Source organism: Sorex araneus, chromosome 5, assembly GCF_027595985.1.
Source record: "Sorex araneus isolate mSorAra2 chromosome 5, mSorAra2.pri, whole genome shotgun sequence".
NCBI classification, from domain to species: Eukaryota; Metazoa; Chordata; class Mammalia; order Eulipotyphla; family Soricidae; genus Sorex; species Sorex araneus.
In genome coordinates this window covers 171,065,427-171,079,716 of record NC_073306.1, presented here as the reverse complement: position 1 = coordinate 171,079,716, position 14,290 = coordinate 171,065,427, and the positions used below count along the sequence as shown (strand labels likewise).

At 56.4% G+C, this 14,290-nt stretch overlaps 1 protein-coding gene across 4 annotated transcripts in view; it reads right to left on the bottom strand.

Annotated features, from left to right (window-relative positions):
- TBC1D1 (TBC1 domain family member 1) overlaps nucleotides 1-14,290 on the bottom strand; it is a 190,733-nt gene that overhangs the window by 28,104 nt on the left and 148,339 nt on the right. For 3 of the 4 annotated variants that reach the window (XM_055140316.1, XM_055140319.1, XM_055140320.1), the window contains 5 exons: nucleotides 14,126-14,287; nucleotides 12,757-12,876; nucleotides 11,182-11,321; nucleotides 2,414-2,599; nucleotides 106-267 (listed from right to left, as the gene is read on the bottom strand). In XM_055140316.1, coding sequence (XP_054996291.1) covers nucleotides 106-267; nucleotides 2,414-2,599; nucleotides 11,182-11,321; nucleotides 12,757-12,876; nucleotides 14,126-14,287 — 770 coding nt within the window. The remainder of the gene's footprint in view (nucleotides 1-105; nucleotides 268-2,413; nucleotides 2,600-11,181; nucleotides 11,322-12,756; nucleotides 12,877-14,125; nucleotides 14,288-14,290) is intronic. The other variant, XM_055140317.1, reaches the window with a different exon arrangement.

Genomic DNA, 14,290 nt, shown 5'->3' with positions numbered 1-14,290 from the left:
CTTCGCTGTCTTCTCTGGCTCCAGACTCCATTTTCCTGCCCGCACTTCTCTCCCCAGCCACCCGGGCAGGGTGGGGGTGGGCCCCCTTTCCCGAGGGACGCCTACCTTGTCCAACCGCCCAGTGCACTTTCTCCCTGTCAAATTTAATCCTCGACCTCCCCGGCGTGCTCAGCATCCTCTCCCACACGGCCGTGACTTCTTTGAGGCAGGGTGTGACTTCTTCGTAGTCCAGCTTCAGGCGCTTGTTCAGCAAGTCATTCTCTGAAGCTGCACGAGATCATCGAGGAAGACGTAAGCCAACACCACGGCCACGTGGGGGGCATCCAGCACATCCGTCCAGCTCGGTGGGCCCCAGGCAGCCTCCCGTTTACCCCCATCTCCTGTCCTACTTCCATTTTCCTGAGCTTGGAGGGGGGAAAAAATCCCGAAAACAAAAACAACAAACAAACAGGAACAAACCACACTCGGGGATTCTCTCGGCTGCTCTGAGCCTTTCCCATCCGCAAAAGGTCTGGCTGGCTCTGGTGCGGAAACACACCCGGGTGCCCGACGGGTACCACATTCCTGTACCAGGGCAGGCAGGGGCTGTGTGCTGTGTGCCGGCACGGTCAGAGGTCAACAGGACGCGTCCATCCAGGACCAGAGTCCTCCTGAGCGCCCCTCCCCCACCCACCTGCTCCTGCCTCCTGGTGCTGGCAGAATCGAGACCCCCCTTCCCGAGAGGCCTCTTTCAGGGAGCCCAGGGAAGCTGCCCGGCTCACCAATCTCCCTCAGCTGCATTTAGAACAACTATATCGGAGGAGGCCGCAGGGACCAGTCAAGGAAAAGCTGAACTCCATCACCCTAAGACGGCTTTGAAAACGGAGTGCCCTGACGCCACCAAACCCTGTGGCATTTTTCCCCATGGGTCAGAGAGGCTGACCGCCAGAGTCCTGCCGCTTTCTGTCTTAGATGCAGAGCCGGGTGTTAGATTGGGGGTGTGTGTGGGGGGGAGGGCTTTGTGACAATGGTAAACAAACACAGCCTTGTCTCACTGGAGCTTCTGTCCTGCCCCTCTTCCTGCCGGCTGCTAACCCTCTTTTCAGTGGCGCGACCATGGTCCCTCCCACACTGGCGGTGGTTCCAGCTGTGCGGGCCTTTGTGTGGACATCTGCCTGAGACTCCTCATTTGCCTGCCGCGCTCCCACCCCACACACGAAGGTGCCCCTGGCTAGTTTTCTTCCCCCTCCCGCTCCGTCCCTGTTGGTTCTCTCTGACTTTACATCCCGAGGGCGCTGAGACGGGAGGTCTGGGAGGGGAGACTGACTGTGCAGGGGGGCGTGGGTGAGCAGTCAGGGGCCCCCACCACCGCGCCAAGCCTGTTACTCTCGGTCTCCTCTGCGGCCAGGCAGGAGGGTTCATTAGGGCCCCTGGAATCCAGGGGAGCCCTGAGCCCAGAATTCTCACGTGAAAACCTACAAGTTCTGCCTCTCGAGCCGACATGCACTGTCCACCTTCCCTCCTCCTCTCCATGTCAGGCCAGGGGAAGTGCATCTCGTGAGAGATCCCGTGTCTCGTGTGAGTCTCACGCTGGCTAAGGCTGGTCCCACACTCACTCTCCAGTCAGTCACCTCACGCCTCTCCCCGGCCTACGTCCAGCCGCCCCGAGCCCCGTTTCACACAGGACACGGCAGAAGGCCGCTGCTGTGGGCGCACCAGGGACTCAGAGCTGGGCACACTGCAGGCAGGATGCAGAGTCCATGGGCCTCATCATTACACTCCCACCCCAGTGCCTCTGAGTGTGTGTGTGTGTGTGCGTGTGTGTGTGTGTGTGTGTGTGTGTGTGTGTGTATGAAAGAGAAAAATCAGAGAGAGAGAGAAATTAGAGAGACAGAGAGAGAGAGAGAGAGAGAAACCAGAGAGAGAGAAACGAGAGCTGAAACTATCACTGGCCCTGTCCCTGCTATTTTTAAAATGGGAATTTCAGCTACTTCACTGAGTTGCTCTTGTGAGAAAATCCCAGACGTGCTCAAAGTGATAATAAGGTTCCCCAGTTCACATGGCAAGACCTCATCAGAGCACTCAAGAGATGTGTGTGTGTGAGATGTGTGTTGTGATGTGAAGTGACTGTTGGTGGGGGTGTGTGTGAACTTGTCTGAGGGACCCTAGTGGTGGAACTTCCTGCTTCCCCCCCTCATTTCGGTCTCCTGCCTGCCTCGGGTCAGACCACAGGCCCAGGGTTTTAACCATGTTTTTCCCCAAAGTGGGCGACACCACGGCCCAGGAGTGCTCGGGGCCATCCAGGGAGGTACTTCCTTGCTGCATTCTGGTTTTTCCAATAGTGGGTGCTGAGTGCTTCTTAATGGTTTATTTTTCTTTCCCTCTGGAAAGGGAGAGCCGGGCTCGGGTGGGGGCGCCGGGCGCTGGCACCCACCTTGCAGCTTCTGGTTCTCCTTCTCCATCCGCAGCAGCAGGATCTGCTGCAGAATCGCCTTCCGCCACAGCTCTCGGAGCTCGCGCGACGTCCTCCTCTTCTCCTCGGGGACGGGCCGGAAGGGTCCGTCCTCGCACACCGGCTCCAGGGGCGACCGCGGCGGGAGCTCGCCCAGCTCTGAGTACTCTGGGAAGGCAAAGGGACGCGTTAGCAGGGCCATTTAATCCGGCACTCACAGGACATCTCTGGCGGGAGCCGGCCCACATGGGAAGATCAGCCTCCTGCAGCTATGACGTGGGCTACAAGTTACAATGTCGTGGTTAACATGCAATAAACCAGGCTGGGCCAATACACACTCATAGGGGCCGCATCTGAAGGTGTGGGGCCGGGGGCCAGGTGATGTCAAGGGTCAAACGCCAGGGCCCTCCACGTGCCAGGCACGTGCCCGACTCCAGCTATCCCCCAGGAACCTTAAAGTGTCTGTACTCAGAGGGGGCAGGACTGGAGCCATACACAGTGACGCGCAGGGGTCACTCCTGGCAGTGCTCAGGGGGCCATCTGCGGTGCCCAGGCCTGAATCACGGTCAGCCGTGTGCAAGGCAGATGCGGAGACCCCTGGGTGACTTCCCGGTCCTCGAGGTGGCTTTTACAGAAAACCAAACTGAAGCACAGGGAACTTCAGCAACTCGCCCAATATCCACAGCAAGAAAAGTAAAACCGAGCGAGGACGGGGACCCAGGCTGCCTGGCTTGTGTCGGAAGACGACACCTGTGAAGGGGCCAAGAGCACGCTGACGGGCAACGCTGGGGACAGGGGCCGTGACCAGACCCTGACCAGGAGCAGGGCGCCAGGCCAGGCTTATGACACGGGCAGGTCCGCATCATTCTCTCTCTCTCCCTCATTTCCTTCCTTCCTTCCTTCCTTCCTTCCTTCCTTCCTTCCTTCCTTCCTTCCTTCCTTCCTTCCTTCCTTCCTTCCTTCCTTCCTCCCTCTCTCCCCGTCCCCCTCCCGCTCCCCTCCCCCCCTCTCAGGTTCTCTCCTGCTGAGCTGCCTCCCAGCCCTCTTCCTGCTTCTGGAACTCGAGGGAATCATCAGCCCCCAAAGGTGCCGACCTAGGGCTGGAGGCGAAGAGCAGGACTCTGTACCCGTGGGGATCATTTCAAGAGAACAGTGTCAGGCGGGACCACGTGCCTTTCAGCAGGAACAGAAAGGGTCCCACGGGCTTTAGGGTTCCCAGTGTAAGAATTTATTTTAGCAGGGAAGGACCTTGCCTGGCATGCAGTCGACCCAGTTCCGATAGACAAGGTCCTCTGAGCACCTCTCGGAATAATCCCGGAGCACAGAGCCAGGAGTCAAGCCTGAGCACCCCTGGGTGCCCCCCTCCATGCACACACAAATAAAAGATTTCTAGTTTGTTCCTGGTGTGCTCAGGAGCCTTGGTTCAGAACTAGGGTCACTTCCAGAGATGGCCAGGGGTCAACTGGACCCAGGGCACGCCAAGCATACACCCCAGCCCCTTTGAGCCATCTGTCCCCGCCCCAATTTAATTTTTTTTTCCTTGCTGGCTTACTCCTGGCGCTGCGCTCTGGGATCACTCCTGGAGGGGCTCAGAGGACCTTCTGTGGCGCCGGGGCTGACCCCGGATGGGCCGCGCGCAGTGTAAGCACTCTCCCCTCCGCATGATTCCTCTGGCCCAGGCCCCTGCCAAGTTTGGACGTGGCAGTTCTGATCCGGCTCCTGTGCTCACTGGCGCCCTGGCTCCTGCCGGCCATCCTCTGCCAAGCCGTCACCGACCGACACTGGCCGCAGTCCCCGTCCAGAGCGTCCCCGGGAGCACCGGGACAGGCACATGCCCCCTGAGGAGACCCGAAACGCCCCCTCAGGGCACGGCAAGCACCTAAAGGGGCCAGGCAAGAGCGCCCAGAGGAAGACCAGCAGGAGGGTGGCAGGTGAGCGGGCCCGGAGCACTGGGAAGAGACGTTTCTGTGGCTATGATGCCGTGATTCCCACGTGGCCTCCCACCCTGCCCAGCCGGGGAGGCGGCACCGCTGACTCCCAAGGCACCCACCCTGCTTGCGGGGGGCCCCCTGGGAACAGAGGACTTTCAATTCCTCCCTATAACCCAACAGGCTACTGGGCTTTTTGTTCCGTTGTGACTTTGGGCCACCCCCGTGGCGTGGCCCGGGGCTCACTCCTGGCAGGGCTGGGGGACCACACGCAGGGCCGTGTCCTTTCTCCGGCCCCCACTCAGGCTACTTAGAGGAGCTGGGCACGTGGTGGACCCTCTGGTCTGCCCCCAGAGCTTTGGCGAGGAGACAGCCGCCACCAAGCAGGGGGCCGGGCCGGAGGGCGGAGGGTGAAGGGAGGCCCCAGGGAGGCCTCACCAACAGCGACACAGCCCCGGGGACCTGGGCGAGAGCAAGGCTCGGGACTGCGGCCAGGAAGCCCCGGGCAGACTCCAGGTATCTGCCAGTTAGGACAGAGAAGGCCCGGCAGGACGACAGTTGGAAACAGTCACTCTGGACAGGAACTGAGTGCGGGAAGGAGGTAAAGGGACACGCCTCGAAGCATCAGTACTGCCAACCATGAGGTCCAAAAGGGGTGGGGGGAGAGTGAAGTGCCTGCCACTGGGTGGGGGGAACTGGGGTCACGGGTGCTGGGAAATGCACACCGTGCATTGGGACGGGCGCTGGAACACTGTGTGACTGAAACCCAATCACGAACAGCTTTGTAACTGTGTCTCATGGTGACTCCGTTTAAAAAAATAAGATTTGTTTAAAAAAAAAAAAGCGAAAGTCTGCCAGCGCCGTCATCCTGGGGTCTAAGGAGCTCTGTGTGACCACTGGGCACTTGTGACATACAACACAACCTGGAGACACTGACAAACACCCACAGCCACTTGTATGTCCTCTCTGAAGAAGCTCCTGTTCGTCTCCTCTCCCTCATTCTGCCTGCCCCGGGGCAGGCTGGGGCTGGGGGGACACTGGGGGCTGGGGACATTGGCAGAGGGCAGTAGGCACCAGTGAAGGGCTGGTGTTGGAACAACAGCCTGAAACCCAATTATAAATACTCAGTAGCTTTGTAATTCATGGTGACTGAAAAAGAAAAAGGAAAGAAAAACACCCCCCCACAGCAGGGCGGGCTTAGCTAAGCCCCAGAGAAAAGCGGAGACACAGGAGAGGGTAAGGGGCGGTCCCTACCCCCCCTTAGGGTCAGAGTGGACAGGCTGGGCAACGGGTGTGGATGGAGGGGAGGGGCAAGGAGACCATGGGTGCAAACTCCCGGCTGCACGGAGAAGAGCGGCCAAGCTGACCGTGTGAGCTGGCAGCACCGCCGGGGGCTCTGGGCGTCGCCTGCTGTGGGGCTGCTCTGACCCGGCTCCACACTGCACGGAGTCAGTGGCCAACGGGGTCACCCTGGCCAGTCCAGGGCTTCCTCCCTCCTTCTAATTCAAACTGGGAGGGGTCCTAAAGGCGGGCTTCCAGCCAGCTTCTTTCCACAAGGCAGCCACTAGGACGGAAGGGGCGGGTAGGGAGGGGCTGCGGGGGGCAGGGCAGAAGAGGGGAGGGGTGTGGAGGGCAGAGGAGGGGAGGGAAGATAAAGGAAGGGGAGATGAGAACGGAGGGGAGGGCAGAGGAGGGGGAAGAGGGGGAGGGGAGGGGGAGGAAAAGGGGAGGGTGTGGAAGGGAAGGGGACAGAGGGAAGGGGAGGGCAGAGGAGGGGAGAGGAGGGGAGAGGGAGGGCTGGGGAGGGAAGGGCAGCCTGGCTCAATGGAGATTTCTGACCACTGCGCCAGGCTCGCCACCATCCTCTGCACCCCTGCTCAGAGGGCCAGGGGGGTCCTTCCTTGGCCGCCCGGGGACACGGGGCTCCTGGCACAGGCACCACCTCTAAATGACGCCAACGGTGGTGCCTGGGGCAGTACGGGCCTGGGAGATACTGGGCGGGAGGAGGACGCCCCCCCACTGAAGGGCATCTCGTGACCGCGCAGGGTAGGGGCCCGAGGCAGCTTCCCGAGGGGAGGGCACAGCCTCTGCAGCCACTGTCGCAAACACCTGCTGCTTTTTGCAGTGGGGGTGGGGGGAAGCCCCCTGTCTCCCCAGCCCGGCCACAACGCCCGTCTCCCGGGAAGGCTGCAAGGGAGACGCAGCATCTCCGCAGAGAAGTGCCCAGGGTGGAGCCTTCCTAAGCCCGCCACAGAACCCCGCGCCCCCACTTCTCTGCCAAAAAAAAACAACTTCTTAAGTCTAAGAGCTGTGGGCTGCAAACGGGTGCCGAGTCCAGAGACCATCACCAGCGCTCCTGCTTCAGAGATGGACCTTTACAGTTGTCTTCCTGGTCGTCCTGCACTGATATTCACGGGTGTCGGGGTGCTCAGACCCTAACCGGCTCCCAAAATGAAAACCACTGATGCATCCCTCGGCTTCGATTCCAGTGTTTCGCAAAGCGGAGAGCCGGCGAAGTGAGCCAGGGGCTGTCACCCCGGGCCGCCCAGCTCCTGACTAGTGAGGACACGCAACGGTGCCGCCCCCCTGAGCAACGCTTTCTTCATGGAATACACAGAACCCAGGACACCCTTCAACTAGGAGGAGTCTCTTAAAATTGGGATTGGAGCCGCTGCATGCCCGGAATGGGACCCGAACCAGCAAGAGTTAACGTTTGCGGCTAAGACTTTCAACACTGGGGAGGCCCCGCCCTCTTCGTCCCATCAGCCAATCCTCCTCCTCCGAGCTCTCCCACCTTCTCCCACCTCCCCGAGGGTGGCCTGGCACCACGGAGAAGAGGGCGGGGCCGCCGCGCAGGAGCCGTCCTGGGCTCTGCCAGCACAGGGTCAGCGGCTGAAGGGTCCTGAGAGTGAGAGTCCCCTTAAACATGGCACTCAGGGCACCAGCAAGCCCTGCCCAGCCCACCTAGCTTTGAAGCAGCCACCCACACCCTTCGGAGGTGTCTATAAATTTTATCCATGTGAAAATATTTCAGGCTCCGGGGCTGGAGCGATAGCACAGCGGGTAGGGCGTTTGCCTTGCATGCGGCCAACCGGGGTTCGATTCCCAGCATCCAATATGGTCCCCCGAGCACCGCCAGGAGTAATTCCTGAGTACAGAGCCAGGAGTAACCCCTGTGTATCGCCGGGTGTGACCCCAAAAAAGCAAAAAAAAAAAAAAAAAGCAAATATTTCAGGCTCCATCACGAAGGTGACAAACCTTGATGAGGGTACTGAGGACAAGTAACTCAGAGGTTACTCCTGGCCGGAGTGGGCACTGGGAGCTGGGGTAGACACCCAGGCTGTCGGACTCATGACCCCCCCCACCCTGTGCCTTCCAGCAAGCTCAGAGATGGAGGCTCTCCCCCAGGTACACCCAAGCAGCAAGCCGAAGGACTGACGGCTTAAGTGTCAATGATCAACTAGAAATAGTTCCCTCAATGCTGACTTTCCACTGTGGACAGGTTAAAAAAAAAAAAAAAAGCCAAACCAGGTAAAAATCTCGGCATTCACAGGAGCCCCAGAATATCTGCAATGATGTGAATGATGTGCCAAGAAGCATAATAAAGGGAAGGAAAGAAAACTAATTGCTCCCAACTATAAAAGCCCACGAACAAGCACACTCTTGGCTTGCGGTATTTTATCTTGAGCCTGGCCTTTATTCATCACATGATACAAGAAAGTAAATCAGGAACAATCCACAGGCCACGCGTCCTGGCAACCACAGGGCACCTTTCTCTTCTTCCCTTGCCCCCTAAAGACCCTGTCCTCCCTTCAAATGAGTTGCACACGGACAGGAAAGACACCGCAGCCTGAACAAACAAACAAGCGTGAGGGGGGAGAGAACAAAAACACAGCAGGAAGGAGGGGGGTGCAGCCAGCCCCCTTCTCTGGAAACGCAAGGCCTTGGAGAGGGACCCAGGGGGCAACACCGCCACCAGGCGGTGACACCCTCTCCAGGCCCCCCATGGGACAGCCGTTGGAATCCTCAGGAGTCCTGCCCTGTCCTCCCTGGACTGGTCCCCCGGGGAGCAGGGCAGGCTCGGCTCTGGCTGAACCGCCCGGTGACGAGGGGGAAAAGTCTCCAAGCCAAAGGGTCTGATGTTGACTTTGGGATTCTTTGTTTCTCAGCCGAGTTTTCCCTGTAGTTCTGTCCCTCAGGCTGGCTCCAACCACGGCCTGAGGTGCCGGAGGGTCTCGCAAACATGGCCGGGGGAGGGGGGGGGGCATGTCTGCAGGGCCCGGTGGCGGCTGCTTTGCTCTCCCCTGCGTCAGTCCTTGTAGAAGATTCAGGCTGGAGGGCAGAGCACAGACCCGGGTTCAAACCCGCCCAACACTGCAGGGTCCCCCGAGCTCTGCCAGAAGTCACTCCCTACGCCCCCACACCTCCACACCATCACCACGACCGCGACCACTTCACACACACCCACACCCACCATGACACACGTACACACACACACACACCATCACACACATACACACACACCATCACCACCACCACCACCACCCACAAACACCCACACCCACCAAACACACCACTACACACACACACCCCACTACGCACATACACATACATCCCACCACACACATACACACACACCCCACCACATACACCACCATCGCTGCTGCCACCACACAAACCATTACCACCACACATCACAGCCACCCCTGCCACATACACACACACAACCCACTACCACCACCACCACACACACATACCACACCACCACCACACCCTCCAACACATACACACACACACACACACACACACACACGAACAGTGCTGGGTATATCCCAAGCCTAGCACTCTCCTAAGGAAATCCCGACTACACCCCTGAGTTTGCCATTATTAAGCACGTCTCTCTCTGCTCCGGCACTTTCCTTATCACTAACTAGGTCTCTTGACCCCGTCACACTCCCAACACAAAGACCCTGTGAACTTGTTTCCCTGAACTCTTTGCTTATACAGTGGGTTTCAAATCAATCACCCGGATCTATTCCCGGATGATGGTTCTCTCTCTCTTCCTCCCCCCCTCTCTGCATAACATCCGGATGCCTCCATTCCTCCATTGTTGGTCACGGCTATATTGGCACAATGTAATCTGAAATGCTGACGTGAAGGGTACTGGACTAAGGAGATGACTCTTTCCTGGCACACATGGTAAATAAGGGGTCTCACACAGACCACCGACTCCCACCCCAAATTTTGAAGCTGGGAGTCACCTAAAAAATTTATTTCTTCACAATGAAGAACTTTCTTTTCTACCCTAATTATGGAGTATTTTTACTACCAAACATGGGGAAAGAAGTGGAGTTTTAACCTTCCTTGCTGGCCTGGACACTTAGGCCAATCAATGCCCTCTGGACCAGAGCCTCAACGCTGAGACCAAGGTGTTTGCCCTGCAGGTGGCCGACCGGGATTTGATCCCTGGCATCCTCTATGATCCCCCAAGCCCCTCCAGAAGTGATTCCTGAGTGCAGTGCCAGAAGTAACCCGAGCATCACCATGTGGCAACAAAACACACATGCGCACACACCCGTAAAATTAGCCCTTGAGACTCAACGAGATAATACAGCTGTAAGATTCTGCACACCTGTGCTACTCCCAATTCAATACCTGACACCACACAGGGACCCCTAAGTCCCACCCGGAGAGACCCCTGAACATCCCCCAAACCAACCAACAAATAAAACACTAGGCCTCTCCATGCCCTGTGGTCACTGCAGAGGAAGCGGACCAGTAGGGAGGAGGCCAGGCGTGCCCGGGGTGCCCAGACCTGTGTGTCCTTCCCCCCCGCCAGCCGGACTCTGCTTCCCTGGCCCACGGCAGCCTCGGGAGGCACGGACGGTCTGCGAGAGGCTAGACCGGGCGAGAACCCAGAGGACTCTGCCACTTCGGGAAGCCCGGACTGCCCCGGGGCACATCCAGACCTCCCGGGCCCGGCCTGCCTGTTCTCCAGACCCCTGAGGACTTCGAGCGTCAGAGCGTGCCTCAGCTAGTGCTCCTCCCCCGGGGGGCAACGAAGGAAGGGGGAGCAACTAACTCCGGATGCAACTGGAGACACTGGGTATGCTTGAAGCAGGGAGGCTTCCTGGGGCCAGAGAGATAGTGCAGTGGGCAGGGCAACCCACGGTTCATGCTCAGCCGCCCACATCACACCCTGAGCCCAGCCAGGAGAGATGACGTGATCCCTGAGCATCGAAAAGCACACAAGTAAAATAATAATAATAATAATAATAAGGGAAGGAGAGTTTCAAGCGGGGCGGGGGGGGGGAGAGAACAAGAGCAAGAGTGAGAGAATGAGACAGAGAGCGTGAGCGAAAGCGCGTGCGTGCGCGAGAAAGAGAGAGAGAGAGAGAGGCCAGCCTGGCAGTGGCCACCTTGACCCTAAGGCTGGCGCTCAGGGAGCCTTTGGCTTCCCGTGCTGAGCCCCCACGGCCTTCGGGGGGCTGCAGTATGCGCTCCCTTCCGCTTTTCACTGCATCTTCCACACAGATCTTAGACCTATTTTGTTGCCTAAAGGAGGGCATGACCCTGAGGTGATGCTTTCAGAAACTGTGTTGGTATTACCTCAAAAGAGAACCAGGGAGCGAGGACCACGAGATGGGGAGGGGTGGGCGGGAGAGCCGTGCTCCCCGCAGGGGGTCCTGGGGCAGCTTCACAGACCTCCGTGGTCCAGCACACACCCACCCGACCCCGGGCACCCGGACATCCTGGTGACATGTCAAAACCCACTTTCTCCCACCCAGTGTCCTGAGATCCCGGGGCGAGGGCACAGCTTACCTTCGTACCGACTCGGAGACTCGCTGGCCTTCTGCGGGGTGGCCACGCGCAGGAAGATCTGCTGCCGCCAGGACGGCCGCCTCGTCCTCACTGGGGTCCCACCGGCATCACCGGGGTGGCTGGATTTGGAGTCAAAGTCCCTGCGATGACAAGAGGGGATCTGTGGCTAGAGCTGGACATCAAGGGGATGGGCGACTTCATTTCTCTTTTCTTTTAGTTTATTTAAAAAGTAAAACCCACGAAGTAATAAATTATAAATCATCTTTGCAAACCTAAGTAGGTACTCCTGGAAGGACTCCTGTCCCTGGGGCAGTCATGCTGCCAAGATAGTCCTCCCTCACTCCCTCCTTTTGTCCCTCACTCCTTCCCTCCATTATTCCTTCCCTCCATTATTCCTTCCTTCCTTCCTTCCTTCCTTCCTTCCTTCCTTCCTTCCTTCCTTCCTTCCTTCCTTCCTTCCTTCCTTCCTTCCTTCTTTCCTCCCTCCTTCCCTCCTTCCCTCTCTCCCTTCCTTCCTGTTGGGCAACAGGGATCCCTCCTTGCAGTGCTCGGGGAACATACAGAGTGGCGAGGATCAAACCCGGGTCGGCTGCATGCAAGGCAAGCGCCCTACCCGCTGTCCTATCTCTCCAGCCCCCATCTATTTATTTCTAACAAGAAATACATGACACAGATCGACAGCTTCTCCTCAGCTTCTTGCTCTGCGGGCATCAATGGCATAAGCCCTCCCCCAGGGGGCGCTGTCCCCAGCCTTCCGGCTGAGAATCCTGCATGGGGGAATAGCTTGGGGACAGAGGTCTGTCTCCATACATGGTCACCAAAAGGAAAATAAACTGTCTGATAAATGAAAGAGCGAAGTTGAGAATGGGGGTGGAGTGAGTTCAGCGGGCTGGAGCCCAGGTTTTGTATGTGGGAACCCTGGGTCCGCCAAGTACCACCAGGAACTGTGAGCTGGGAACAGCCACTGAGCACCTAAAACATCCCTAACTAATTAATTAGAAATAAATAAAAGGTTAAGTTACACAGAACTCTCAGGGCAACAATGCAGGCACCTCACTACTGTAATTATATATAATATATATATATACATATATATATATACACATATGTCACTTGTGCTTTCAAACTACAGAACAGAATCCACCTACCAATCTACAAAAATACAGTCCATTCATTGTAATTTACACCTGGATCTGTACCACAACCAAGGAGTGTACACACACACACACACACAGACACACACAGACACACGTGTGCACGCATAGACACACACACACACATGCACGCACGCACGCACGCACTGGCTGCCAATCAGCACACCACTATCACTCAGCAAGCTGGCTAAGACTTTCTTCAACCTTCTGAAGATAAGATATTTGCATGCGCACACGAGCCCCTAAAGAGCAACAGGTTGACTATGCCTTAAAAAAAAATTCAGAAAGAAAAGTTTAATAAATGAGAGGCAATAGATTCTATCAAAGCAGTGTTTTTCTAATGGCAATGTCGGTTAAAAATCCCCCTGTAACAGTTGACAACAGTTCCCCACTTCACCCAGGCTCTAAAATCCAACCCTACCTTTTGGGACGCATAAAGTCAGAGGCGTTATTTTCATCTACGGGAGCCAGAAATTTTAGAAAATTTGGCACAGAGGAAGAAGAATGAAGTTTTTTCCGCAGGGCATTACGGTAGGAGATGCTAAGTTTGGTTGAGAAAAAGAGTTTAGGATAAAATATATATATATATACCAAGAAAAGGACAAAATGTCAGCTTCCACATAAGAGAAACATGTTTCGATCCAAGCTAAAGAAACCAAAGCAGGCGAAGAAATGCAAAATAGCTCACAAATGAGAAATGAACTTTCATTCCCATCAACGCAGTTTTATACAAAACAAACAGAACTGGCGGGTGCGTGAAAAGACCCCCGAGGCTTCAGCAGTGCACGATGACAGGATTCTAGAAACCCACCGGGCAGTGTGGTGTGGACAGACAGCAACCCCGTGCCATGCTACACGCTCTAAACATGCAGCCACACCACATACGCATTTGGGATCAGATTTTATGGACACTGGTTAGTACTTGTTCAACACGGAAAAGTGTACTTGATTAAAACCACAACTCGGCTATGGAAATGAGTGTGGTAGGTTTGGATTTACGGGTTGTGTGTGTATCTGGTTCATTGTACTCAGTTAATGCACTCAGTTTAAACTGAGGATTAAAAATTCATTCGAAGGTATTATTACTATTTGTACAACCGAATATTTCTGTGTCTCTTCCAGGCATTATAACTCAATACCTAGAAAATCTTTATTCTCTTATGCAAAGAATGAAGTATGCAAGATTAAACAAATATGATCTATCAATTTTTTTTGATTTATCAACTTTCAAAAGTATTTTAGATGCTTACTCTCAATAGAAACATTATTATTCTAAAAAAAAATATCCAAATCCACAGGCAGCTCACTCACATCAAGAGTTCTTTTTTTTTTTTTTTTGGGTCACACCCGGCGATGCACAGGGGTTACTCCTGGCTCATGCACTCAGGAATTACTCCTGGTGGTTCTCAGGGGACCATATGGGATGCTGGGACTCAAACCCGGGTCAGCCGCGTGCAAGGCACACGCCCTCCCTGCTGTGCTATCACTCCAGCCCCCCACATTAGGTGTTCTTACCAGAAGGGGACTCAAGAACAGGGCAAAAATCAGTCAGCTTCTAAGATAACACTTTGTTCCCAAGCGGAAACAGCCCTTTCCCTAAGCCACGAGAGGCCACTCAGGCCGGGGGCACAGAGGGTGGCGCCCCGTGGCAGGCAGGGAAGGGTGGACAGCGTGCACACACAAGCCACGTGCCATCGAGACCGCTGGAGGCGCTTTGTGACATTCAGTGACGGGCAGACAGGTGTGGCCGCTTCGGGGGCCGGGTGGACAGACCATGCGACTGTGCTCACCTCTTGGGCACCGCGTTCCCGCCGGCTTCTCCACTGGAGGGGTGTTTTAGGTACTTAAAAAAGTTTGGCGAGGAGGCAGAGGGGGTGAGGGGGGACGGAGGAGCGGGAGCTGAAGGCTGGCCAGAGCAACCTTTGGTCTCGGCCAGGGGCTGAGGAGTCACACTA